At 43.0% G+C, this 26,352-nt stretch overlaps 1 protein-coding gene across 1 annotated transcript; it reads left to right on the forward strand.

Moving 5' to 3' along the window:
- Positions 1 to 19,429: 19,429 nt before the first annotated feature.
- On the forward strand, positions 19,430 to 23,720 carry LOC124712227. The gene is made up of 2 exons (XM_047242524.1): positions 19,430 to 20,081; positions 23,406 to 23,720. Exons 1-2 carry the CDS (start codon positions 19,728 to 19,730, stop codon positions 23,568 to 23,570), a joined length of 519 nt encoding a protein of 172 aa, XP_047098480.1. The 5' UTR covers positions 19,430 to 19,727; the 3' UTR covers positions 23,571 to 23,720.
- Positions 23,721 to 26,352: the final 2,632 nt, after the last annotated feature.

The raw sequence follows: 26,352 nt of genomic DNA on the forward strand, positions 1-26,352 counted from the left end.
GCATCTCCGTAACGCTCTCGCGCTGACTAAATGTCCCCATGACGAATCGCGCTGCTTTTCGCTGGATCATGTCTATCTCTTCTATTAATCCAACCTGGTAAGGGTCCCATACTGATGAGCAATACTCAAGAATCGGACGAACAAGCGTTTTGTAAGCTACTTCTTTCGTCGATGAGTCACATTTTCTTAGAATTCTTCCTATGAATCTCAACCTGGCGCCTGCTTTTCCCACTATTTGTTTTATGTGATCATTCCACTACAGATCGCTCCGGATAGTAATTCCTAAGTATTTTACGGTCGTTACCGCTTCCAATGATTTACCACCTATGGCATAATCGTACTGGAATGGATTTCTGCCCCTATGTATGCGCATTATATTACATTTATCTACGTTTCGGGAAAGCTGCCGGCTGTCGCACCATGCATTAATCCTCTGCAGGTCCTCCTGGAGTACGTACGAGTCTTCTGAGGTTGCTACTTTCTTGTAGACAACCGTGTCATCTGCAAATAGCCTCACGGAGCTACCGATGTTGTCAACTAAGTCATTTATGTATATTGTAAACAATAAAGGTCCTATCACGCTTCCCTGCGGTACTCCCGAAATTACCTCTACATCTGCAGATTTTGAACCGTTAAGAATGACATGTTGTGTTCTTTCTTCTAGGAAATCCTGAATCCAGTCACAAACCTGGTCCGATATTCCGTAAGCTCGTATTTTTTTTCACTAAACGTAAGTGCGGAACCGTATCAAATGCCTTCCTGAAGTCCAGGAATACGGCATCAATCTGCTCGCCAGTGTCTACGGCACTGTGAATTTCTTGGGCAAATAGGGCGAGCTGAGTTTCACATGATCTCTGTTTGCGGAATCCATGTTGGTTATGATGAAGGAGATTTGTATTATCTAAGAACGTCATAATACGAGAACACAAAACATGTTCCATTATTCTACAACAGATTGACGTAAGCGAAATAGGCCTATAATTATTCGCATCTGATTTATGACCCTTCTTGAAAATGGGAACGACCTGCGCTTTCTTCCAGTCGCTAGGTACTTTACGTTCTTCCAGCGATCTACGATAAATTGCTGATAGAAAGGGGGCAAGTTCTTTGGCATAATCACTGTAGAATCTTAAGGGTATCTCGTCTGGTCTGGATGCTTTTCCGCTACTAAGTGATAGCAGTTGTTTTTCAATTCCGATATCGTTTATTTCAATATTTTCCATTTTGGCGTCCGTGCGACGGCTGAAGTCAGGGACCGTGTTACGATTTTCCGTAGGTGGAGATTTCAACTGTGTTCTCGAGCGCACAGACCAATACCCCCATTTCACCACATGTCCGGAACTTAGCTTCCTCGTCCGCCGCCTTCGTCTCCTCGACACTTGGCGAGTGGTACACGGTGACCGCCCGTGGTATACACACATCACGAGCCACTCCGTCAGCCGACTTGATAGAATATACATCTCTGACGCTCTAAAATCAGTTCTCCTCGACGCGGAACGTTGGCCGTCTGCCTTTTCGGATCATGACATCTACATCTGTACCATGAACCTACGCCGACAATCTATATGGCGCAGTGCAGGAGCTTGAAAACTCAATGTCACGCTACTGCGGGACCCTGACTGTCGACAACAGGTCACCGACACGTGGAACACCTGTGTTCAACGCATTATGCGTTACGAGACCACACTGCAGTGGTGGTTGCTGTGCGACAAACCGGCCATCCGACGCACATTGACACACTATGGCAGAGCCAAAGCCAGGTGGAATCACCACACAACTGATTTCTACTATAGCGCTCTACGTGAAGTCATGGATCATCCTCCATCTCCGGATCGTCTAAAAGAAGCTCAACGCATCAAGGCAAAGATTTTAACCTTGACCAGATGCCGTCTAGAGGGAGCCATTGTACGAGCACGCAGCCAAGATAGGATTAACGGTGAAGAACCTTCTATGCATCATATTGTTCAAAATGACAACTTTAGACCTACCTGATGGACAACAGCTGACTTCGCAAGCTACCATTGAGGATGCATTCACAACGCACTACAGGCTTTTCTATCAAGAAGTACCTGCCGGTGCAGAGGCCATTGTTGAGGTTGTCCAGGAGACACTTGGTACTCTAACGCAGCAGCTGCAACCCTCCTGACTTCTGAAGTGACCACCGACGACGTCCAAGGCGCTGTGGCCAAAGGGTCTCTGAATCGATCTCCCGGCCCAGATGGTTTACCTCTCGAATTTTACAGAACCTTCCAAGATTTGATGTTGCCACGATGGAGGGACATGTACTGGGAACTTTTGTCCGGCGCGGCGAACCCGCCACCAATGTTCATGGAAGGCTTACTTGTACCAGTCTCGAAACCCGCAGGAGGAACACGACTCGACAGTTATCGGCCGATCACGTTACTCAATTCCGACTTCAAGATTTTCACACGCCTTCTAGCAGTGCGACTCAAACATGTCTTACGAGACATTGTTTCCCACGAACAAACATCTTTAGGCGGCGAGCGTAATATACAGACAGCCCTCAGTGAATATCGGGATGTGATCGCTGTAGCAACACACTCGCGACTGCCAGGCGCTTTAATCTGCATTGACTCCAAACAAGCGTTTGTCCGCGTCAATCATGCATTCCTCAACGCAGTGATGGACAGAATGGCAATTCCCCCGACGTTCACGCAAGTGATTATGCGGCTCCTTCGTGGGGCAACGCCCAGACTTCTCGTCAACGGCAGACTTGCAGAACCTATACGGATTGAACGCTCAGTACGGCAGGGTTGCCCTTTGTCGACGGTGCTTTATGCCATTGCAATGGAACCACTCATTTGCGGATTACGGCGATGTTTGACAGGTATTCCACTCCGGGATCATATGTTCCGCTGCCGAGCTTACGCGAACGACTTGGCCCTCGTCGTACGTTCAGCGGCCGACGTACAAGCTGCGATGCAGTGGATTACCCGTTACAGTGCAGGGGCAGGGAGCGCTATGAATGTGGCAAAATCATGTGCCATGAAGATCGGCCGCGGCCTTCCCGCAGACAGCGTAGTCCCATTTCAACTGGTGAACACCCTTCGTTGTCTCGGATTAGTGTACACGCGAGACATTCGCCGCACCTCGGCGATCAATTTTCGGGCGCTACTGCAACGCATCTGGGCCAACATACAAAATCACATACTACGCCCCCTGAATATGTGCCAGAGAGTCGCCTTCGTCAGTACCCATCTGGCAGCCCGGATACCCCATATAGCGCAGATTCTGCCCATCACTGCGACAATGGCGGCCAGATTACAGGCAGCTTTCGGCTATTTTATTTGTTCTGGACACATCTTCAAAGTCCAGTATGAAGCTCTCACCTTATCGAAGCGGGACGGTGGCCTCGATCTGGTTAATGTGAGAGCCAGGACTACGGCACTTTACACCAATACTATGCTCCGGTTATGGAAAAGCCAAAATGCTAGTTTTACTGGAATGTTGACCACCGAGCTCGCACCTGTTTCGAGACGCCGACCGACATCTCTGGCACACATCCCACCTCCGATGTCACATATCGGCCGTTTCTTTTTGGAGTACAGCTACATATGCAACGGGCTCCCCTGGACCATTGCCTCAAGTGCAATGTCGAAGATACAGATTTACATCGTTTTGAGTGTGGGCCAGCAGTAGCTGTCTGGACCCTCGTACAGAAGATTGTGGCTTTCTACCTTCGAGTACCACCACATCACGTTTCTCCTACCATGATGATATATCCCGACACGACCTACTTTCCATCGGCTAAGTGGCACGCCATCACATGGATCAGTGGCATGGCTGTCAACTACCTCTTCCGGGACGACATCGTCGACCCGGCGGACTTTTGGGCACGCCTCCAAGTACATCACCACACCCTTCGCCGACATCGACACTATCGGGCCACTTTCGCGAACTATTTACAGAGTATTTTCATCAACCCACCTCAAAGCTGGAATCTCAACGAACCGTGCTAGCCAAGACTGGACGATCCCTCGTTCCCCGTTAATGGTCAATGATAGAATGTATTTTGTTCTGATGGCTCGCCAAAGTGGAGCATGGCGCGGAAAGTATTCCTATTTTATTTCACTTTTTTCTCCTCCTCTTCTAAGTTTTTTTTCCTTACACATGTTTATCCTTTTCACGCATAGCTCTCTATCTGCAGCCTATTTGTTTTCTTTCTCCTATGCTCCAAAAAAAAATAAAATAAAATAAAATAAAAAAAGCGTTGCTGCTGATGGTGAGACTGTATAATCATTCCTATTAACAAAAAAATTAAAATTAAAAAATAAGGTCGTTGCGGAAATATAGCTCCCTTTATGTTTTACGTTTTCGAAGGATATTGTGTTATTTTATAAAGAACGTCGTCTTTTATTTTCATACACAAGAGGTTTTTATTTGTTTTATCCTTACCTGCAACTTAAAAAAAATAAAATAAAAAACGGTAAAGCACTTGAAAAAAAATCGGTAGAGCGTTTTCATTGTAAAGTTTTTTACAAAAAAGAAAAAAAAGAAAAAAAGAAAAAAGAAAAAAAGAAAAAAGTTGGTAAAAAAACAAAAAAAGAAAAAAAGAAAAAAGTGGTCAGCGTGGTGGTTTGTCACGCCAAGGGGCCCGGGTTCGATTCTCGACTGGGTCGGAGATTTTATCCGCTGAGGGACTGGGTGGTGTGTTGTCCTCTTTATCATTTCATCATCACCAGTGGAAGGCAAGGGAAAACCACCACTGGAATCACTTCCCTAAACGCTCATGCGGTGGACCTCTCTGACGAGGCTTCCCCCATGACAAGACCTGCCGTAAGGCAGAACACAAAGTATTTTTAGTCAATCTGATCTTTTCGTCCTCTGCTACTTCACTTACATGAGGGAAATCCACTCCTTCTCCGATGATGTTGCTAGGTCTGTCGTTGATCATAAGCTCACATGGAGCACATCCTGTTGATTCGTTCCATCAGTTGTTGACAGTGTTTTCAAAATGCCTAACATGACCTGGCCAAGCAGCGTGTTTCTTACTACAATACGTCCTGCACAGTCTATTAATCTCCTTCATAGCTCTTTCAATTATACTACCTTGTGAAAATAGGTACAAATCTTTATGTGTTTTATTTTGTGTATTGCCATACAGTGTTCGAACCTCTCTGAAACAAATTGTGGACCATTGTCAGACAAAGGTGATTTTGGTACCCCAACATTGCAAAAGCAATCACATATCAACTTCTCAATTATAGTATTAGTATTTGCCTTCTTAATTGGATATAGTTTCACATATTTTGAGAATGTGTCCAGAACAACGAAAATATATTTACAACCTCCTGAAGATGGAGGCGACCCTCTTAGAAGGTCAACTGCTATAAGCTCCTTAGGTTTGCTAGGAAGGACAGAATGCATTAAGCCTTTTGATGACACAACAGTTGTCTTTACTCTCTGACATTTATCACACATTTCTAGTCTCTGCTTAACCCTTCTCCACAAGTTGTTAAATATTACTGTCTCCTGTATCTTAGCTACTATTTTCCTGGTACCGTAATGTCCATAACTCTCATAGAAGTAGTCAATGAATATATCAACATGTTGGTCAGGAAAGTATAACTTCGAGCCCTGATCATTCAAATTTTTTCTCCTAAACAACAACCCTTTATGTATATTACAGTACTGTTTCACCTTTGGCATGTTGTCTGAATTGTAATACTGCTTAACCAAACTTAAATTTGGATCCTCATTCTACTCCCTTCTCATTTGCTTGCGAGTTTTCCTAATAAGCTTCTCATCCTTCACTACCTGCAAAACAAACAAACAAACAAACAAAACCTTACTTGTTCTTCACGGTTTTCACTATTGTCAGTATCCTTCTTTTCTGCTGGCGTCCTAGATAATGCATCAGCCACAATATTGTCTTTTCCTTTTACATACCTTACCTCCAAATCAAATTGTTGCAAATACACAGCCCACCTAGCTAAACCGACGTGCTTCAGCCTGCACTTCTGAAGGTAGCTTTAAAGCCTCATGATCTGTACACACTATGCTCTTATGTCCAAGCAAATAGTACTCAAACTTTTGAAATCCAAAAATAATTTCCAAAGCCTCTAATTCTGATATGTAATAGTTCGTTTCATGTGACTGTAATGTTCTACTAGCAAAAGCAATAGTTTTGCGTTCAACCCCCATCTCAATAGGTAAGAATTGTAAAATTTTTACCCCCAAACCACAAAAACTTGCATCAGTACTCATACAAAAAGGCAGTGAAAAATTTGGATGTCTTAACATCTTACTATTTACTAATTCTTTTTTCAAACTCTGAAATGCCTCTCCACACTCCTCTGTCGAATTCCACACAACACTCTTTTCAACAAATTACCAAGACAAGGGCGCTTAAAAGACTGATCTGATACGACCTTTCGGTAGAATCCTTCTTGTTCTTTGGGGGTGGGAAATCCGCAATAGCAGCAAGCTTTTCTGGATCAGGCTGTATACCTTCCTCTTTAATCCTGTGACCCAAAAATGAAATTTCCTTCTTTACAAATTCAGATTCACTTAATTTTAGTTTCATACCTACAGTACTTCATTCAGAATCTTACAGTGTTTGAACCATTCTGCACTCGCTACTAGGATATCATCTACATAGACCGTGATTTCATTGCTTAATATCTCACCTAGCACCTTGTCAATAGCTCTGATAAACACACACACAGACACGGGGACTTCTCTCCCACCTTGTATATCGACGCAAAATGGTTCCTTTGAGATGGCTAGTACAGCACCCTAAAACGTGTTCTATGCAGTCGGTGAATAAGAGTTCGACTGTAAGACTTATAAAAAATTGGGATACTCGTTTTATAATGTTGACCACAGAGGCATTAGAAGACTGTTGGATTACTGCTTACACTTTCGAGGATCAATACAGATGAATGACAGCCGTTTCTTTTATATTGTCGTAGTCCTGGGTATTGTGCATCCTGGGACTGTAAAGCAGGTTTTTAGGGCACTCTTTTAGAACACTCCTGGGAATATATTTCAACATCACTGTACGGTACTTGTAGATGCAGAATGTCTTATTTCATAAACAGTAAATAACTTTTGTTAACAGAGTTGTCTGTTGAGGAACCACGGCACCACCTACGGACATTATAAGGCCACGATGCACCTGCAAGCCAATCAAGAACGCAGCAAGAGTATGTTGTCTGTGATCTACTTGTTCTTAAGGCAGATGATTTGCACGGCACCAAAATTCTTACTTTCTTTCTTGGAGTATCCACAACGGCTACGCTTGTTTATATAAGATGCAGTCAGAAATAAACGAATCGAAGGCTTCAAAATGAAAACCGCTGAAGTGATCGTAAAGCCACTGTCTATGGAAGAAGATGTGGTCCCTCTAAGTACGCTGACGCCCCTAACTCTCCTCCAGAGGGACATAGCTGCACATCCACGTGGCGACATAGTGTTTTCTGACAGCGGAAGGAGTGTGGGGAACGGTAATTCATCGAAGAATGGCGGAGAGCACTGCATCTCCTTTCAATTATCACGCTCTTCCACATAGCGGAATAAGGATATTTTGGATAACTTTCTTCTTTAATGTGACACCACTTGCAGTGTTTAGCGACTAACCCCGTAATATGTCCTGCGACTAACTCCATAATACGTATAACGCACCTTTTAAAAGGTTTTGGAAATTTATCTGAATGATCGGTAAATATGCGATAACACACCGAAGTGCCCGTTCTTCACTTATGGAGAGTCATTTATGGCGCCAGGGCTTTGAAAATCGATATCGACAAGTGAGAACCAGCTGCGTGATTGTGTTTTTACGTTAGCACGATTCGTCTAATTTCTGACTCAGAGAAGAGCGAAATTAAACGAGAACCTTTCAGCACAAGTAAATTCGAAAGCTTCTTCTGTGACACACGTGTGAATCATATCCCCCAGCTTTTACACTGTTGCGTCAAGATCTTAGTATGACGTAGCTTCACTGATATAGACGTCGCCAAGATAAAAAGCGGTCTACTGGGCGCCATGTGTGACGTCTTGAAACTTTCGCTGGAATAAGGAAGCGCCTTCTGCGTTAACAAACACAAACATTACGGGTGTTGGAGAGACAGTGCGCGGTAATTCCAGTTACGGCATGTGTGACGTCGACGTACTTAGAAAGGTGGCTAAAGTATTTCATGAGGATATAATGAAATTCCAGGAACTTATAATTCGGTAGTGGCGTATTAATAATAGCACTTACAAGTTAGGTCTTACTCATGCGCTACCATAGTCAGAGGAATGGGTGAAACAACTTCAGGAACTTCGCAGTGCTTTAATCACCAAATGGTAACAAAACAATTGCACCATAAATCACACGAATGTGTCTAAGAGCAACATTTTTGAATTCTTACGTGAATAAATTGATAATCTCCCACTGAATTCCCACATACTTTGCCATATGTTTATAGAACTCCGTCATTCTCTGAAAACACTTTCCGACACCTAAGATGCTACTAATTAAGTAATCGCAGTAAGTTGAGTAGTGGTGTTTTATAAATTTGCCACAGTATAATTACGCTGCCCCTTATCACAGCTTCAGCTATGTCTATTATTACGGTGGTAAAATTTAATTAGACTGCTTTTATCAACACCGAAAACAACCGACCACAGTTTGGTTGTTGAGGAATGGAGTAAATAAATTACTATTCTTTGTAATATTACAGAAATGTACACTGCCTGGCAAAAAAAGGAAGCACTCGAAAGACAGTCAGATGTCAATGTATTCACCATCGGCGGATATGCACGGTTGCAGTTGTCTGTGACAGGCAGAACGGCACCACAGTGCATTAGAGTTGTTAGAGATTAGCATTGTTGCCATTCCCGGTAAGTTCTAGAAGGGGGCTGAACAGCATCAGATGTTGAAGTGATCATTATGAAGGCAATGGAGATGATAGGGTAATCATTACCTGACAGAGTTTGAAAGGGAGCTCATCGTGGGTCCCACTTAGCCGGCTGGTCGAATCGTGTGATATCCAGATTTTTGGGGTACTTGGATGTGACAGCGGCGCTATGTTGGACTGCATTGGAACATGAGGGCTGGAATACCCTCTGCTGAGGTTCCGGTTGGCCATACCCGACCACCACAAGAGAGTATCGCCGAGTGTCCAGTAATGCAACGATGACATCGAGCCCGTAAAACCAATATTCAGAAGTACAGCCCGAAATACATTTATTTTTCTCTATCAAAATAATGACTGCATTTAAAAGGCAGTAAATATCGTTTTACTTCTTGAATGGTTCTCTACCACTGAAAGGAGCCTAGCGGACTTTGGAATCCTTATCCAACACATTAGCATATTAGTAAATAGACATTATTTCTTATTGTTGAGCTGGTCTGATGCTCTTAACTTCGACAACAGACAGATGTGGCACATCAGAAAACACTCATTTTAACGTTTTCTACAAATCAATGTTTGGAATAACAAGTTTGTTTAATAAAACCGCCTTTTCCTGCTACCACTTAATTTATTTACCCTAGACGCGTTTCGCATTTTTCTTGTTCTAAGGCATCATCAGTGAGATGATTCGCGAAGAAGGCGAAATGCGTCTGGGATAAATAAATCAAGTGGCAGCAGGAAAAGGCGGTTTTATTTACAAAACAATATTTGAAAGTTCAAACCGCCTCATTGGACGACACGCATACAAGTGTAGAGACATGTTTCTAATTTTTCAGGTATGTTATTTTTTGCAATCGTTAGAGAGTTACTGCAGTTAACCGAAGAGTGCCAAATGTGGAAGTGGGCTAAGATTATTCACAAAAATTTTGAAACTTTAAAGACAGAGGAGATGACCAGGTATAAAAGGACAGCAGAAATATGTCTTTTCTACTAATTGGCGTAATTAACATAGATTTCGCCGCACCCGAAGGAGGATTGCATACCCAAAACGGTGTTCATTTCGGACACGATATCTCTGATGCATCCAACAAATATAGTAATTTGCAGTTGCTCAGCGTCTAATGGTATAATAGTGTTATCACCATATTAACTACTGACAGTAAGGTGAAGTATATAAGAGACAATATAAGCAAAGGACAGTTGGGAACAATGAAACGTCTTTGTGAGTAACTACCAGGATAGATGAACGCTAGAAGAACTTGACTGTGTACTGCAAGGAAGACGTTTTTATACTCTGAAAGCAGCCGAAGAGGTTGACTGAACAATTTAATTTATATATAAACACAAATAAGAATAAATATCGCAGTTTCCCTATTTTTCAGTGTATACTTATTTTTTATTTGCTACATTACGTCGAAGCGTCTAGTATTCGACGTAGAAATATCGCCAAACGAAATGGGCGTCATAATACAAGAGCACATTTCTCTTTTTGTATACTGTCTCCATTTGTAGTATATATGCACTCATGAGCAATTCAGTGAGAGATAACTCCTGTGTTGGAAAGAGAGCGCTACTGTCACCAATATATATACAACGCAGCTGAGTGGATCTTCACTGGGACATCATCAGACGTTGTACCGGTCGTCGGAGCGCAAGAAAAGTGTGTGAGAGGTGTGCTTCTGCAGCGATGTTCATAAAGCAGCACGTAACCGTCTGAGACGTGTCCTGGGTGCTTTGTCTGCCATGAGATTATCAATACGTTGGTGTCTGAAACCCCAGTAGACACCGAAGAGAAAATTCTTTGCATTACTCTTGCTTCCTATCTTATTGCTCAAAACAAAAATATTTGAGACAGAACGGCGGAATTTAGTGTCCTTTCTTAATTTTCAAAACCATAACAGGGAACCGAGACTCTTTACAGCTCTCCGGTTCGTTTGAGGTTTTCACAGCTTATATCAAAATACAGTCACGACGCCATAAAATTTGAGTACTGTTCTGTCGAAGGCCACAGTAGTTATAATGGTTGCCTCACAAATTATTTTTAAACAATAATAGTACATCATCAGTTTCCTTTCTTGGCAGTTAGCACTAGAGACGACTTACGATGCCAAATTAGTGGAATAAATCAAGATTGCTTATATTAATATACTACAATGAGATGGCAAAGGTTGTGGGATACCTGCTAATATTGTGTCAGGCCAACTTTTGCCGTAGTGCAACAACTCTCTGTGGCGTGGGCTCAAAAACTCGTTACAAGTTCCCTGCAGAAGTATTGAGTCATGCTTAGCTGTCGGTAGTTCCAAAAGTGTAGTCGGAGTAGGATTTTGTGCACGAACTGACATCCCGATTAGGTCCCATAAATGGTCTATGGCATTCATGTCGAGCGATCTGGGTGACCAAATCATTCTCTCGAATTGTCCAGACTGTCCTTCTAACCAACTGCGAACAATTTTAACCCGGTGACATGGCGAATTCCATGTTGTTTGGGAACATGAGGTCCATGAATGACTGCAAATGGTCTACATGTAGCGGAAGATACCCATTTCCAGTCAATGATCAGTTTAGTTGGACAATAGGGCCCAATCCATTCAATGTGAACACAGCCCACACCATTATGGAGCTACTACCAGCTTGCACAATGATTTGTTGACAACTTGGGTCCATGGCTTCATGGGGTCTGCGTCACACTAGAACCGTAGCATCAGCTCTTACAAACTGATTCAGATGTTCAAGTGGCTCTGAGCACTATGGGACTTAGCATCTGAGGTCATCAGTCCCCTAGAACTACTTAAACCTAACTAACCTAAGGATATCACACACATCCATGCCCAAGGCAGGATTCAAACCTGGGTCCGTAGCGGTCGCGCGGTTCCAGACTGAAACGCCTAGAACTGTTCGGCCACAGCGGCTGGCTTACAAACTGAAATCGGGACTGATCTGAGCAGGCCATGGTTTTCCAGTCGTCTAGAGTCCAACCGATATGGTCACAAGCCCGAAAGAAGTACTGGAGGCGATGTCGTGCTGTTAGCAAAGACCCTCGCGTCACTCGTCTGCTGTCATAGTCCATAAACGCCAAATTTCGCCGCACTGTCCTAACGGATACGTTCGTCGCATGTGCCGCATTGATTTCTACGGTTCTTTCACGCTGCCAGCACTGACAGTTGTACCCCCACACCACTGCTCTCGACCGTTAAATTAAGGCCGTCGGCCACTGCGTTGTCCTTGGTGAAAGGTAATGCCTGAAATTCGGTATTCTTGACACACTCTTGACACTGTGGATTTGACAATATTGAATTCCCTAATGATTTTCCTAATCATATGTTCCAAATGAAACTTCCTGGCAGATTAAAACTGTGTGCCGGACCGAGACTCGAACTTGGGACCTTTGCCTTTCACGGGCAAGAGCTCTTGCTCCCGAAAGGCAAAGGTCCCAAGTTCCAGTCACGGTCTGGCACACAGTTTTAATCTGCCAGGAAGTTTCATATCAGCGCACACTCCGCTGCAGAGTGAAAATCTCATTCTGGAAATGTTCCAAATGTCTAACTCTCGCTACGATTCCGCGTTAAAAGTGTGTTTAATTCTGTCGTGCGGCCATTATCAGATCGGAAACCATTTTGCATCAAGCACCTATGAAACAAATGACAGCGCCGCCAGTGCACTGCCCTTTTATTCTTTGTGCACGTGATACCACCACCATCTGTATATGTGCATGACTTTTGATATCTACAGTTAGTTATTATTAAAACATAATTCTTTTGATGTGTGAGAGAGTGACTACATGACTCAGGTATCAAGATGTGAATTCATTCTTTTTTTTTTTTTTTAGTGTGAATATTGTTGAGATTAGAGCGAAAAATAATACTGAAATACGCTAATAATGACGCGGTAAACACGTCACCCGTCATTCAACCAGTATCTCTTTCACAACCATGTGAGGCAGTGTGATTTGCAGAACTCTCGATACGTCGAACGATAATGCGTGTTTGCGAGAACAGTTCGCCGTTGATGGTGAACCTTTTCTGATTCTGAAATCAAACTAAAGTTTGGGAACGGACTCTAGGTGCCTATTGTACCCATCGTTGTTCCTAAAGTGGAGTAACATAAACGGTGATACACAACACTGAATCGTTTGTGCCTGAGACTAAATTGGGGATTTGTATATTCAGCGACATTCAGTTCGGCAACAGTAGGGGAGAAAGCTGTACCTAGAGGATGATTGGTGTACCTGGGAACATCCGATGTTTTTTGTCGGCATTTCAGTTCAGTCTACTGACTGATTTTGGAATCACATGAAGGAGTGTGCACTACAGACCGCCATAAGCAGTTTCTTCCTTTTTTTTACGTTTTCTGTTCTTGTTAGACACGAGGTAGTGGTTTGCGCAAAATTTGTAAATATTTTGCATCCTACATGTTTAAGTGTTGTAAAATATACTAAATCTATTTGGAATATATCGTTAACTAGATCAGAAACCCGGCATTGCCCCGGTATTAATTTTAACGATTTTCTGTTGGAAACGTAAACAAAAAATGAACTGTGTTTGTAGTGTAATATCGAAAAAAAATCCATTTCCATGTATTCTTGACAGCATCTTTCAAATTATGAACAGTCTTGGAAAGAAATATGCACAATGTACAAATGTATAAGTTCGGTATCCAAATTAAGGAACACAGTATTTCCGTACTTTGGGTGCAGCTGCTTCGCGCGTCTATAACACCGGTTCTTTAAACGTCTCTATGGCTACGCCTCTTCATGGGTATATAGACGGCTTTGTTTTCTCCTATAGCCGTTTAAACTTCGCAGCTGAAAGCTGTCGAAAGCGCTGCCAGCTATCAGCGATTTCCTTAAATTGACAGGAGTCTTAGTAGTAAAGAATAAATGTATTAAAACCTAATGCGCTCTGCGTCAGTTTTTCACGCATCTCATTTTTTATAACGTAATATCTCCTGAGTTGTAGGTGGTCCTTACTCTCACAGAGATTGTCGTCTGCAATAAGGGATATTTACACGCAGTTTGGTTAAAATCTGTCCAGTGGTTCAGGACGAGATGATTTGCAAAACAAACAGACACACACACATTTTATAATATGTACAGAATTATGGCGAGTAAAATGCTATATTTTTTCGAACTATTTATATAACATAGTCTGTCGTGCATCATCTTTCACCTTTTACCATGGCGCATATGATACTTGGAAATGAATTGAGTTTCATTAATGCCTTAACAGTGATGTTTTTGGTTTTGTGGCTCTCATCTGCGCAGTCATCAGCGCCCGTACAAAGTCCCAATTTTTACACAGTCCAATTTTTTACACAGTCCAATCTAGCCACCGTCACTAAAGATGATGATGAAATGATGATGACAATAGGAACACTCAGTCCCCGGTCGGGAATCGAACCCTGGACCCCGTGATCCAGAGGCAGCCGACATTAATGGTCGGGTGTTCTGTGTGTCCCCCAACTGCCTTCAGTATCGGATAGTCAGTCCGTAAAAGTTCGTATATGGGTGATAGCATCGAGAATTTAGTGTACTTTGAAGTTGTTGCAATCAAATAGTGTAACTGAATTTTTGTGACAAAGTTACTGTACTCGTACATTTGATGTTTTTATAATCATGAAACATGGCAGTTTGCGTGTTATTTGAGACATATAACTAATACGAAAACGTGGCGAGATGTGTTGTTAAATTGGTAGACAACGAGATGGTATTCAAATTGCAGTTCAGCCATCCACATTTAGGTTTCCCGTTGTTCCCTTAAATTGATTAATGGGAATTCCTAGATGGTTTGACTGAAACAGACGCAATCGAGTTCTTTCCCCATCTTTGTCCATTCCGAAGTTGCGTTTCATCTCTGATGACATGGTCAGCAACGTTATGTCTAATAGTAGCGTTCCTTCCTTCAATTTTTGTCAAACTGAAAGTAAAATTCGTATTGGAGAATACTGCCTACGATTTTCAATGAAAACGAATGACAAGCTACGATCTACGATGTAGGTCACATGGCTTCAATTACCGTCGTGAAAAAAAAAATCAAACTGAAGAGATCGAACTTCCTGTCAGTCCTTTACATAGTCACCCTTCTATGTGACCCATTTTTGTCAACTATGGATAACTTTGGTTGCAGAAGTCTTGGAGGTTCAGAAAACGCTAAAAAAAAAAAAAATCAAACTGAAGAGGTTGAACTTTGTGTCAGTCCTTTACATAGTCACCCTTCTATGTTACCCATTTTTGTCAACTATGGATAACTTTGGTTGCAGAAGTCTTGGAGGTTCAGAAAACGCTCAATCTCGAAAATCACCTCGTCGTCATTACGGAAATGTGTATCACGCAATTGTTTCGTCAACGGAGGAAAGAGAATGAAGTCACTCGAATGGATGTCAGGAGAATATGGGGTGAGGAAAAACATGATAACACAAAGTCTTAGTTGGGGCATTATCGAGGATTAAAAACACAATCTTGGACATTGACCACGACGGTTCGTCCTGATAGCCTTGTTTTTTTTTTTTTTAGCTTTCTTCCTCTCGCAGAAGGGGCAAAGCGGGCACATGAAGAACCTACTGCTCTTCGGTGCCTTATATTAACTTATGTTATGCTGTTTGGACACTTTTTATTGTGAATAGGGGTACGTTTTTTCTATTAATTTTCCGAGTATCTACTCATATCTAATCGCTTTCTTGCACAACACTGTCAGGTGATTTCGGTGGTGTTTTTCTGTGACGGTTTACCCCGTACGAGAATAATTTGTTAGCTTCATACCACGGCGCTACCGAGAAAGACCTGTCGTCTCGTTGCCCGATGTGACTGGGTTGGAGCCTTTTTCGGCTCAGTGAATCGACACGTATCCACTACTCGCATTACTCCCATGTCTCCGAGCCGCTCCTCTATGCTGATTTAGAGGCAAAAGGGGTCTGACATAACTACAACATTTTCACCACTGATTCGGTTCGGCTGGTTTTTTGAATGGGTGTGAGCAGTCGTCGAACCCAGCGAGTGGAGGCGTCAGTCATTTTCATGATGTAGAGTGAGATGTTAAAAGTGATCCATGACTGATTTTCACATTTTTCACTACAGCTTTATTAGAGATGCTCCCGCTTTCGAGCATCAGAGCTTCCAACTGCGTCGCGATTTCCGGTTCTTCAGAGAGAGAGAGAGAGAGAGAGAGAGAGAGAGAGGTGCCGGCTGGAGTGGCCGAGCGGTTCTAGGCGCTACAGTCTGGAACCGCGCCACCGCTACGGTCGCAGGTTCGAATCCTGCTTGGGGCATGGATGTGTGTGATGTCCTTAGGTTAGTTAGGTTTAAGTAGTTCTAAGTTCTAGGGGACTGATGACCTCAGAAGTGCAGTCCCATAGTGCTCAGAGCCATTTGAACAAGAGAGAGGTGGTCTGTTAGTTCGTTCTTCGTCATTCCGACTTGTCTGAGCACACTAGAAGCGTGTATGCCACATAACCACGTATCATATGATGATGCATTGTTGTACACTTACATCAACTCAGCACTAACTGTTACAACATTCTTTCCCTTCAAATTCACAAAACGAATTATCCGACGATACTCCACTTTAGCAGTGGGCTGCTCATTTCGTTTTGGTTGCTGTAGCAGTGTGTTACGGTACTGTGGCGCCGAGATTGTAATACACACCAACGATGCAGAAATGTACCTGCAAAAAAACAAAAATGCCTAATTTTTACTTTTTCAAGGTAATAAAAAAACGAACCACCTAGTTTAAATTTGATTTTAGAAAAGCGTATGACTCCATAGACAGAGAAAGCCTCATTAGAACCCTGGAGGAATTTGGAATTGTCAGAAAAACTAGAGAGATAGTAAAGCAAGCACTGACAGATACCAAGTCCAAAGTCAAATTTCGGGGCAAGATTTCTGAACCTTTTAAAATCGAAACTCGTTTGAGACAAGGGGATGGGCTCTCTCCAATTCTATTCACATCACTTTGGAGAAGATTATGAGGGAGACATTGGAGGAATAAACACAACGAAAAGAAAAGGGAATTTGTTTTGGAGGATCAGTTAAAGGCCTTACGATACATGCACTAGCTTTTTCAGATGATATTGCTCTCCTATCCACAAATATAGCAGATGCAATTAAACAAGTAGAAATCTTAGCAAAGCATGCAGCTAAATTTGGTTTACAGATATCACAAGAAAAAACTAAATTTATGTCTAACAAATATAAGGAAATCAAAGAATTGCACACAATTATCGGATGTATCGAAAGAGTCAAACACTTAATATTTGGGAGAAACAATAACGGATACGGGCACATAGAAAAAGAAGCTGTCAAACTTCGAGTAGCTAAACTTAGGAGGGCACACATTTAGCCGCGCGCGGGATTAGCCGAGCGGTCTAGGGCGCTGCAGTCATGGGCTGTGGGGCTGGTCCCGGCGGAGGTTCGAGTTTTCCCTCAGGCATGGGTGTGTGTGTTTGTCCTTAGGATAATTTAGGTAAAGTAATGTGTAAGCTTAGGGACTGATGACCTTACCAGTTAAGTCCCATAAGATTTCACACTCACTTGAACATTTTTTTTGGGCACATATTTTAACACAGAATCTGTACAGCAAAAAATGCCTGTCCCTAAATGCAAAGTTATTATATTACAATACAGTTACGAGAGCAGACTTTCAGTATGCAGTAGTAACACTCTCCCTCAAGAACAAACGACTAATAGATGAGCTCGAGAAGAAGGAAAGAGTACTTACGAGGAAGATTCTTGGTGGTCACATAAAAATCGGTGAAAACTTGGTAAAGATTAGCAATGAGAAGATCTACCAATTTATTAAACCAGTCACAACGGAAATGAGAAAGAGTAGGCTGATGTTCTTTGGTCATCTGGTGAGAATCGTTGATGGCAGATTAACGAAGAAAATCTTCAATATAATTCAACAGAGGAAAACACCCAACTCTTGGTTGCAAGGAATAAAGAAAGACCTCGGTGAACTTGGACTTGCAGAAATGAACGCAATGAATAGGGACAAGTACAGAAAGCCAATAACTGAATTCGAGGTTTTTCAGGAGGCTCCAAAACCGAAGACCAACAGGAAACTAACAGCTGAACAACTGGCAAAAATAGCAACAGGCAGAAGAGCAGCCCGCGAGAATAGCAAGAAAAAAGTGAACATGAAATAGAATTTGCACCTCGGTCCTTAGTTGCTCAGTTCGTGTAAATAAATAAACTAATTAATTAAAACTTCATGATTACCCATGGATGTTCTTTCATGTAAGTTAATGACTAGTACACTGCTGGCCATTAAAATTGCAACACCACGAAGATGACGTGCTACAGACGCAAAATTTAACCGACGGGAATAAGATGCTGTGATATGCAAATGATTAGCTTTTCAGAGCATTCACACAAAGTTGGCGTCGCTGGCGACACCTACAACGTGCTGACATGAGGAAAGTTTCCAGTCGATTTCTCATACACAAACAGCAGTTGACCGGTGTTGCATGGTCAAACGTTGTTGTGATGCCTCGTGTAAGGAGGAGAAATGCGTATCATCACGTTTCCGACTTTGATAATGGTCGGATTGTAGCCTATCGCGATTGCGGTTTATCGTATCGCGACATCGCTGCTCGCGTTGGTCGAGATCCAATGACTGTTAGCAGAATATGGAATCGGTGGGTTCAGGAGAGTAATACGGAACGCCGTGCTGGATCCCAACGGCCTCGTATCACTAGAAGTCGATATGACAGGCATCTTATCCGCATGGCTGTAACGGATCGTGCAGCCACGTCTCGATGGGACGTTTGCAAGACAACAACCATCTGCACGAGCAGTTCGACGACGTTTGCAGCAGCATGGACTATCAGCTCGGAGACCGTGGCTGAGGTTACCCTTGACGCTGCATCACAGACAGGAGCGCCTGCGATGGTGTACTCAACGACGAAGCTGGGTGCACGAATGGCAAAACGTCATTTTTAATCCAGGTTCTGTTTACAGCATCATAATGTTAGCATACGTGTTTGGCGACAGTGCGGTGAACGCACATGGGAAGCGTGTATTCGTCACCGCCATACAGTCGTATCACCCGGCGTGATCGTATGGGTTGCCATTGGTTAAACGTCTCGGTCACCTCTTGTTGACATTGACGGCACTTTGCAATAGTAGACTTTACATTTCAGATGTGTTACAACCCGTGGCTCTACCCTTCATTCGATCCCTGCGAAACGCTAGATTTCAGTAGGATAATGCACGACCGCATGTTGCAGGTCCTGTACGGGCCTTTCTGGATACAGAAAATGTTCGACTGCTGCCCTGTCCAGCACATTCTCCAGATCTCTCACGAATTGAAAACGTCTGGTCAATGGTGGCCGAGCAACTGGCTCGTCACAATACGCCAGTCACTACTCTTGATGAACTGTGCTATCGTGTTGAAGCTGCATGGGCAGCTGTACCTGTAAACGCCATCCAAGCTGTGTTTGACTCAATGCCCAGGCGTATCAAGGCCGTTATTACAGCCAGAGGTGGTTGTTCTGGGTACTGATTTCTCAGGATCTATGTACCCAAATTGCGTGAAAATGTGATCACATGTCAGTTGTAGTATAATATATTTGTCCAATGAATACCAGTTTATCATCTGCATTTGTTCTGGGTGTAGCAATTTTAATGGCCAGTAGTGTATTTAACTGATTTAGTAGGGTTATCAGGCAAAGATCCTGCTCCAGCATCAGATGAGAAGGCACTTTCGATTCTCGGGATTACGTGTAGGGAGTAGTAAACATCTGGTCGCCGTATTGGGGTACGCGCGTACAGCGTCGCTTTGTTTTTGGAAGGCGGCGCTTGTAGTATGTTTGTACAGTGACAGCGGCTGGGGGCTTGCCCGCTGAGGAAACACGTCACGAGGCACTGTACTTAAGATGTCGGTCGTGGCAGGAGGAGCCAGTCTGCTCCACACGGCGCTACCAGAGACACGCAGCACGATGAGTGACGCACGCAGAGTCCTCCTGTTGGTCGCCGCGGCCGCTGTAGTGGCCACTGGCCTTCCTGTGGTGGCGCCGCCTCCCGGCTTCGGCTGGGTGCTGCCGCATCGAGCCCAATTTGCTGGACGGCCTCCGCTGTCACCTCCACCCCTGGACCCTCACACCGTGTTCATCCTCACACACGGCTACCCTGTTCATGTACCGTGTCTACAAACAACAGGGGCTTCGCCTGTGCAGACTGGAATCACTGCGGGCTCACACAGGGCTGTAGCCAAGAATCGTCAGACTGAGGTGAGCAACAGAATGACCAATTACGCGTATCCTGTTTGACCAAATATCCTTACGAATATAATTTCAATTAATATTGTGTTTATACTGGTTGTTGGTGAGGAGGAAAGTTAGTTATTAGTATTTTATTAATGATCTCATTCATAAGCAGCCATATCACAGTAGTCGCTCAAGAAAGTTATAATTAAGCTTTACTTGTTTAATCAGAATCGGACGATGGCTCTCCTTGTCCGCAGTCTCGATGATTCGAAGCGATCTGCAGTCCTGTGTAAATAAAATGTCTTGGTTTTCTTGCGTTGCGTAGTCAGTCGGGAAACCTCAGATCAAGCGGAATGTTTGTTTTGATAGAGTTTAATTATCCGATGAAATAATGAAATTCTTGGATCTAGTAATTGCAGGTTCGTTTCCAATTCATCGGAAATTCCCTTCTGATTACCAACGAAACGACACCTCAGTACAAATTTCCAATTAGAGAATACATATATAATGAAATTCCTTACACACCTTTGATGTAAATGCTCAGTATATATTTTCTTGAGTAGCATACAATATATTTTCAGTCTCTTTCTTCCAGTAATCTCAATAGCAAAATTACAATTATTCAGTGCGGCTATTCGGCACGGAGAAGATCCTAGAAGTCGCCTCAACACACCAGAGAGAATATTACAAAGAGTAATTATGCGCTCATGGAATAGTAATAGCACTGAACTACTTTCCCCATCGATTCTGCGAGTATATAGATGGTCAAGTAGGAAACGAATTTCACTCATAGAATTGTGCAGGGATAGTTAGTAGAATATAAAGAAATATTACAAGAATACCAGTATTTAACGAACTTATTACACCTTCGTAGCCCGGCCTGGGTGGCCGAGCGGTTCTAGGCGCTATAGTCTGGAACCGCGCGACCGCTACGGTTGCAGGTTCGAATCCTGCCTCGGGCATAGATGTGTGTGATGTCCTTAGGTTAGTTAGGTTTAAGTAGTTCTAAGTTCTAGGGGACTGATGACCTCAGAAGTTAAGTCCCATGGTGCTCAGAGCCAACACCTTCGTTGACATTTTTTAAGTTTTCAGTCTTTCAGTTGTGTGCATGTCGTATTTCTTCTCTGATTACTTTCTAGAAATCTTGTAATATGTACTTATATGATACTTCTAACCTTTGCAATAATATATTTTACATGTACCATTCTTCACTCTGTCTTTACTTGCTCCTCCCAATGCTACTTTAACGATTCGTGTAAAGTTATTCGAACCGTTAACCCGCTGCTTCTTTAAGGTAGAAAATTATATAGATTGCTCAGATTCCTCGCAGCTCTTCATTTCGTTTATCCACCCGTTGAATTCTTTACATATTTTTTACGCACGACATACAAAACGATTTCTACTTCATCTAGTCTCGTTTACCTATAGCATGTGTTTTCATCTGTATGGAACATTTGCTTCAAAAGTATTGTGGCATGGGTTTCCCCCTCAGTTACTTTCAGTACTGGAATCCAGTAGAAGTTTCCACCATTCTTCATGAGATGCGTCATGTTTTGTTTGTGATGAAATGGACACTATTTCATTGAACATTTCTCAGTTATCTTATTTACTTTCTTCAAGAAGGTCTATGTTTTTATATTAGAGTTCTATCTATCTATCTATCTATCGCTTGAGACTTGTCCCGCAGTTACGCAGGGTCAGCCATCGTTATTCGGATTTGGCATGTTAATGTTTAAGGGGTGGCCGGATGCCCTTCATGCCACCCCCTAGGACAGAAGTAGTGTACCCCAACTGTCTGCGTCGAGTGTAATCCATGGAATAGTGCGAAAGTGTTCAGATGTTTGCGAGCCGTGTAACTGAGGCGGAACATGGGGAGCAGCCCGGTATTCACCTAGCGGGATGTGGAAAACCGCCTAAAAACCACATCCAGGCTGGCCGGCATATCGGCCACCGTCGTTAATCCGCCGGGCGGATTCGATATGGGGCTTGGGGACGGCGCTCCTACCCGAGTCCAGGAAGCAGGGCTTTGCGCTCTCGGCTACCTTGGCGGGTGGATGTTTTTATATTAGCGTATGTTCCAGACCTTCTGTTTGTTTTGTATTGTTCATTTCCTTTTTTCGCTCATGTGGCTCGCTATAGACTCGTACATTGTCTGAGTTTCGAATGTACTTTATATGCTATTATTTTGCCCAGGAGTTCTATTTAAAGTCGAACAGATATAGTGCAACAAGCTGCACTTCAGAACATTCTTCGTATCCTCGCAAAATCGTTTCGATATCATTTTCATTTAATTATTCGTTGATAGCTGAGACCACAACTTTATTTTCACTAAGCGAATGCTTTGGAGTTAACACTTTCTATGTTTAGGATGCCAACGGTCTTGCCGCAGTGCTAAAATCGGTTCTCCTCAGATAGCCGAAGTTAAGCGCTGTCGGGCTGCACTAGCACTTGGGTGGGTGACTATCCGCTCTTCCGAGTGCTGTTGGCAAGCGGGGTGCACTCAGCCCTTGTGAGATAAACTGAGGAGCTAAGTGATTGAGTGATAGCGGCTCCGTTTTCGTAAAGTGACATACGGCCGGGAGAGCGGTGTGCTGATCACATGCCACTCCATATCCGCATCCAGTGACGCCTGTGGGCTGAGGATGACACGGCGGCCTGTCGGTACCGTTGGGCTTTCCAAGGCCTGTTCGGACGGAGTAAGAGAGGATATTTCAGAATATCTGTTTATTTATTAAAATTTTGGACTCTACTCCACACAAGATAGACAATACAATTTGGCAGAACGTTATCGAAAACACATCCGTTATTTTGTTGCAGTTATTTGTCACTTGTCACTTATAATCATCACCTGACTATTTTTTCTTTTCTGTATCGGCAAAATTTCCTTTTCAATAACAAGTAAGAAGCCACTCTATGTCAGGCATCTGTGAGAATTTTACTGAACGTAGGTAGGGAATGTACAGCTACTGCAACACTTTATCAAAATATCTTAGCTGCATGAAAAGTGCAGCTTCATTCTAGACTACCGGCCGCGGTGGGCGAGCGGTTCTAGGCGCTTCAGTCTGGAACTGCGCGACTGCTACGGTCACGGGTTCGAATCCTGCGTCGGGCATTGATGTGTGTGATGTCCTTAGGTTAGTTAGGTTTAAGTAGTTCTAAGTTCTAGGGGACTGATGACCTCAGATGTTAAGTCCCATAGTGCTCAGAGTCATTTGAACCATTTTTCATTCTAGACTTTCAATAACATGCAATTAGTTTCTTCTTAACACCTCAGTTGTCATGAAAGGACTTGGATTGCGGGAAGGTAAAGACAAGACTGTGTCCTCAATTGAAATGTTTTCCTTGCAGTCTGCTACGACTACGGCTACCACGAGGGCCGCGGTGTCCCCCGCAGCTGCCGCGGACGCGACGACGAGGCAGCAGGGCCTGCTGAGCTTCATCAACGTGCCGGACATCCCGTGTCCTGAGGGACAGAGGCGGGACCCCGCGGGCAACTGCCGGGACGAGTGGTAGGCTGGCGGTCTCTGGAGCAAGAGCTCTGCGGGGATACCACTGGCGGAACCTGACAAACGCAGCTAATCTGTGTTGTGGCCTGCCAGAATTTTACGCTTCATCCAGTATTATAAGTTATTGACATGGCTGTGTCATTGTAGCTCTTCACAAGTTGAGTCGTACTTTTAGAAATATATTATCTATTTATTTATTTTATTTATGTGTCTGTAAATAAAAAATTATCTGTACATAAAAATTTTACTTCGAACTTCAGAAAGTAGCTGAAAAAATATTTTCTTCAAAATGATAACCCACACAAATGATCCAGTGACTCTTTGTCTTTCTTACACTGAAATTACTACCCGACGAACATAGCTGTTGGCATACTGCATTGTCAGAGAGAGGAAACGAGTCACAGTCTAACTGAAAGCATCGTACACTGCCGAAGCTGCCTGTACCTTATAGCAATTTTGTCAGACCGCTTAGGAGAAATTTGAGAAGATCTCCAACCTGTTCTACAAAATACTCAAACGTCTAAAACTAATAACACGTACGTTAAGAGTTGAGGTGTTTGTAATATAACTGTCTTTTCGTTGCTAGAAGGTGATTGTGAAGGAAGGCCTTCCGGTTACAGAGTGAACACGCGAACTGTTGTCAGATAGAACCCTGAAATACTTTGATATAACATTAAAGAAGGGGGTAAAAGAAAACTTCAGTATAGGTAGTGTCTTTTAAGAGATCTGCTCGTACAGCTTCACGCATGGTGTGCTGGTGTGTGTGACAGCTTGTTAATAACTAGGTTACCAGCATGTGGTTGTTATGAGCTTTTATACGCTCGTTTAGACAAATGCTGGGTTGGTCGCCAAGCTCTGGCTCAGGAAATACAATACACGAACAGTTAAAATACAATAAGACAGAAAACAAAGTTTATACTATTGACAGACAGATGGCGCACACGACTCCCCCCCCCCCCCCCACCCCCTTCGCTGGTGACTGTGGAGACAAGAAGGGCATCCAGCCGTCAAAATAAAAGTAAAACAAATTTGACAAATTACGAAATCAACGGATATCATACAACGGAATAAAGGCTGTGGAAGGGGAATGGGGCGATATTTCAGGAGGCGACAATGCTGGCAGAAACGTCCTGGCAAAACTTGTGACTGATTTTAGACGGGTGTGAGGATACAGCTGCCTCAAGTTGACGCATTCTGTAAGGAGGCTTGAAAATCAGGATGGATACCAGCAATCGCGACCTATTGACAGTGTGCAGTAATAAAATAACTTTAAAATGGGATTAGAACACCACATGATATAATTCTGCGCTGTTCTCTTTCATGTAAATGGTTTTCTCCTTGTGAAATATGGAGCCGACCCTTCCTAACTACAAAGTATCGAATCAAATGATATTGAACTTCCTGGCAGATTGAAGCTATGTGCCGGACCGAGGCTTGAACTCAGGAACTTTCGCGGGCAAGTGCTCAAATATGCCAGAAAGATTCATAATAGAGCACACTCCGCTGAAGAATGAAAATTTCATTTTGCAGAGAAAAATATTAACCGAATTCTCTATCGGTGTTCGGGAAAGCATAACAATAACAAAAAACACTTACACTTCAACGATACTCTGCCGTTCATCAATAAATTCATCAACATACATCTGTTCTCAGAATTTATGCCAAATGTTTCTACAGAACGTGGAATGTAACAAAATATGGATTTGTTCTCATCCACTTCTGCGCCGGCAATGAAGCTCGACGACTACATAACTCGATCACCGATTACTCCGCCTGTATTAATTTGTCTTTTTTTCTTCTCTGATTTAGACCTGTTGTACTGTAATCAGCACAGTCAAGGCAGGCAGTCACATTAACAACAGAGAGGTTCATCAGGGACATATCTTTCTTGATCCATACGAATTATTAAAATGGATAGCTAGATGTACGTATACATGTATGTGTGTTACACATCTCCTCCTAAACCATTAGACTGGTATCAGACAATCTTAGTACACTTATCATTTAGTTCAAAAAATGGTTCAAGTGGCTCTGAGCACTATGGGACTTAACTTCTGAGGTCATCAGTCCCCTAGAACTTAGAACTACTTAAACGTAACTAACCTAAGGACATCACACACATCCATGCCCGAGGCAGGATTCGAACCTGCGATCGTAGCGGTCTCGCGTTTACCGACTGTAGTGCCTAGAACCGCTCGGCCACTCCGGCCGGCAATCATTTAGTGTCTGGCAAGAATCACTGTGGGAGTAGGAGCTACGTACCTGTCAAGTGGGTGGCGTTGATAAAGTGATGTAGCCCACTACGCGACAATAACCACATATAAGTCATCCAGTATCTGAGAATGAGAGCTCTTAGATACTTGTAATGAACATTACACATAATTTCAAATCTTTATCAAACTTTTTGTCGGTGACGATCACACTTAGAGACGAAAGGGGAAAAAAAAGCATTTTCGCAGTTTATGCAGTAAAACTGCGGCATCATGCATGACTTTTTTTACTTCTTTACCATTAACTCTATTCACAAAACATTTCGTAGACATTAGGCGCATATACCACTGGATGTACCTGCAAAATTGTATCATTGTACAACACATTTAAAGAGATACGACATCATAAACATTAAGCTGGGTGATAATGAAACTGCAGGGCGAAATTCGCTAGACATTCAGGTGAAATACATGTTCAAATACCCGTGAAATATGTTAAATATGTGTGAAATATATTTGACTTGTGCGTATGCGAGCAGAAACCGGAGTAAAAACCTCATCCTAAACCGCTGCAACGAA

Source organism: Schistocerca piceifrons, chromosome 1 (genome assembly GCF_021461385.2).
Source record: "Schistocerca piceifrons isolate TAMUIC-IGC-003096 chromosome 1, iqSchPice1.1, whole genome shotgun sequence".
NCBI classification, from domain to species: Eukaryota; Metazoa; Arthropoda; class Insecta; order Orthoptera; family Acrididae; genus Schistocerca; species Schistocerca piceifrons.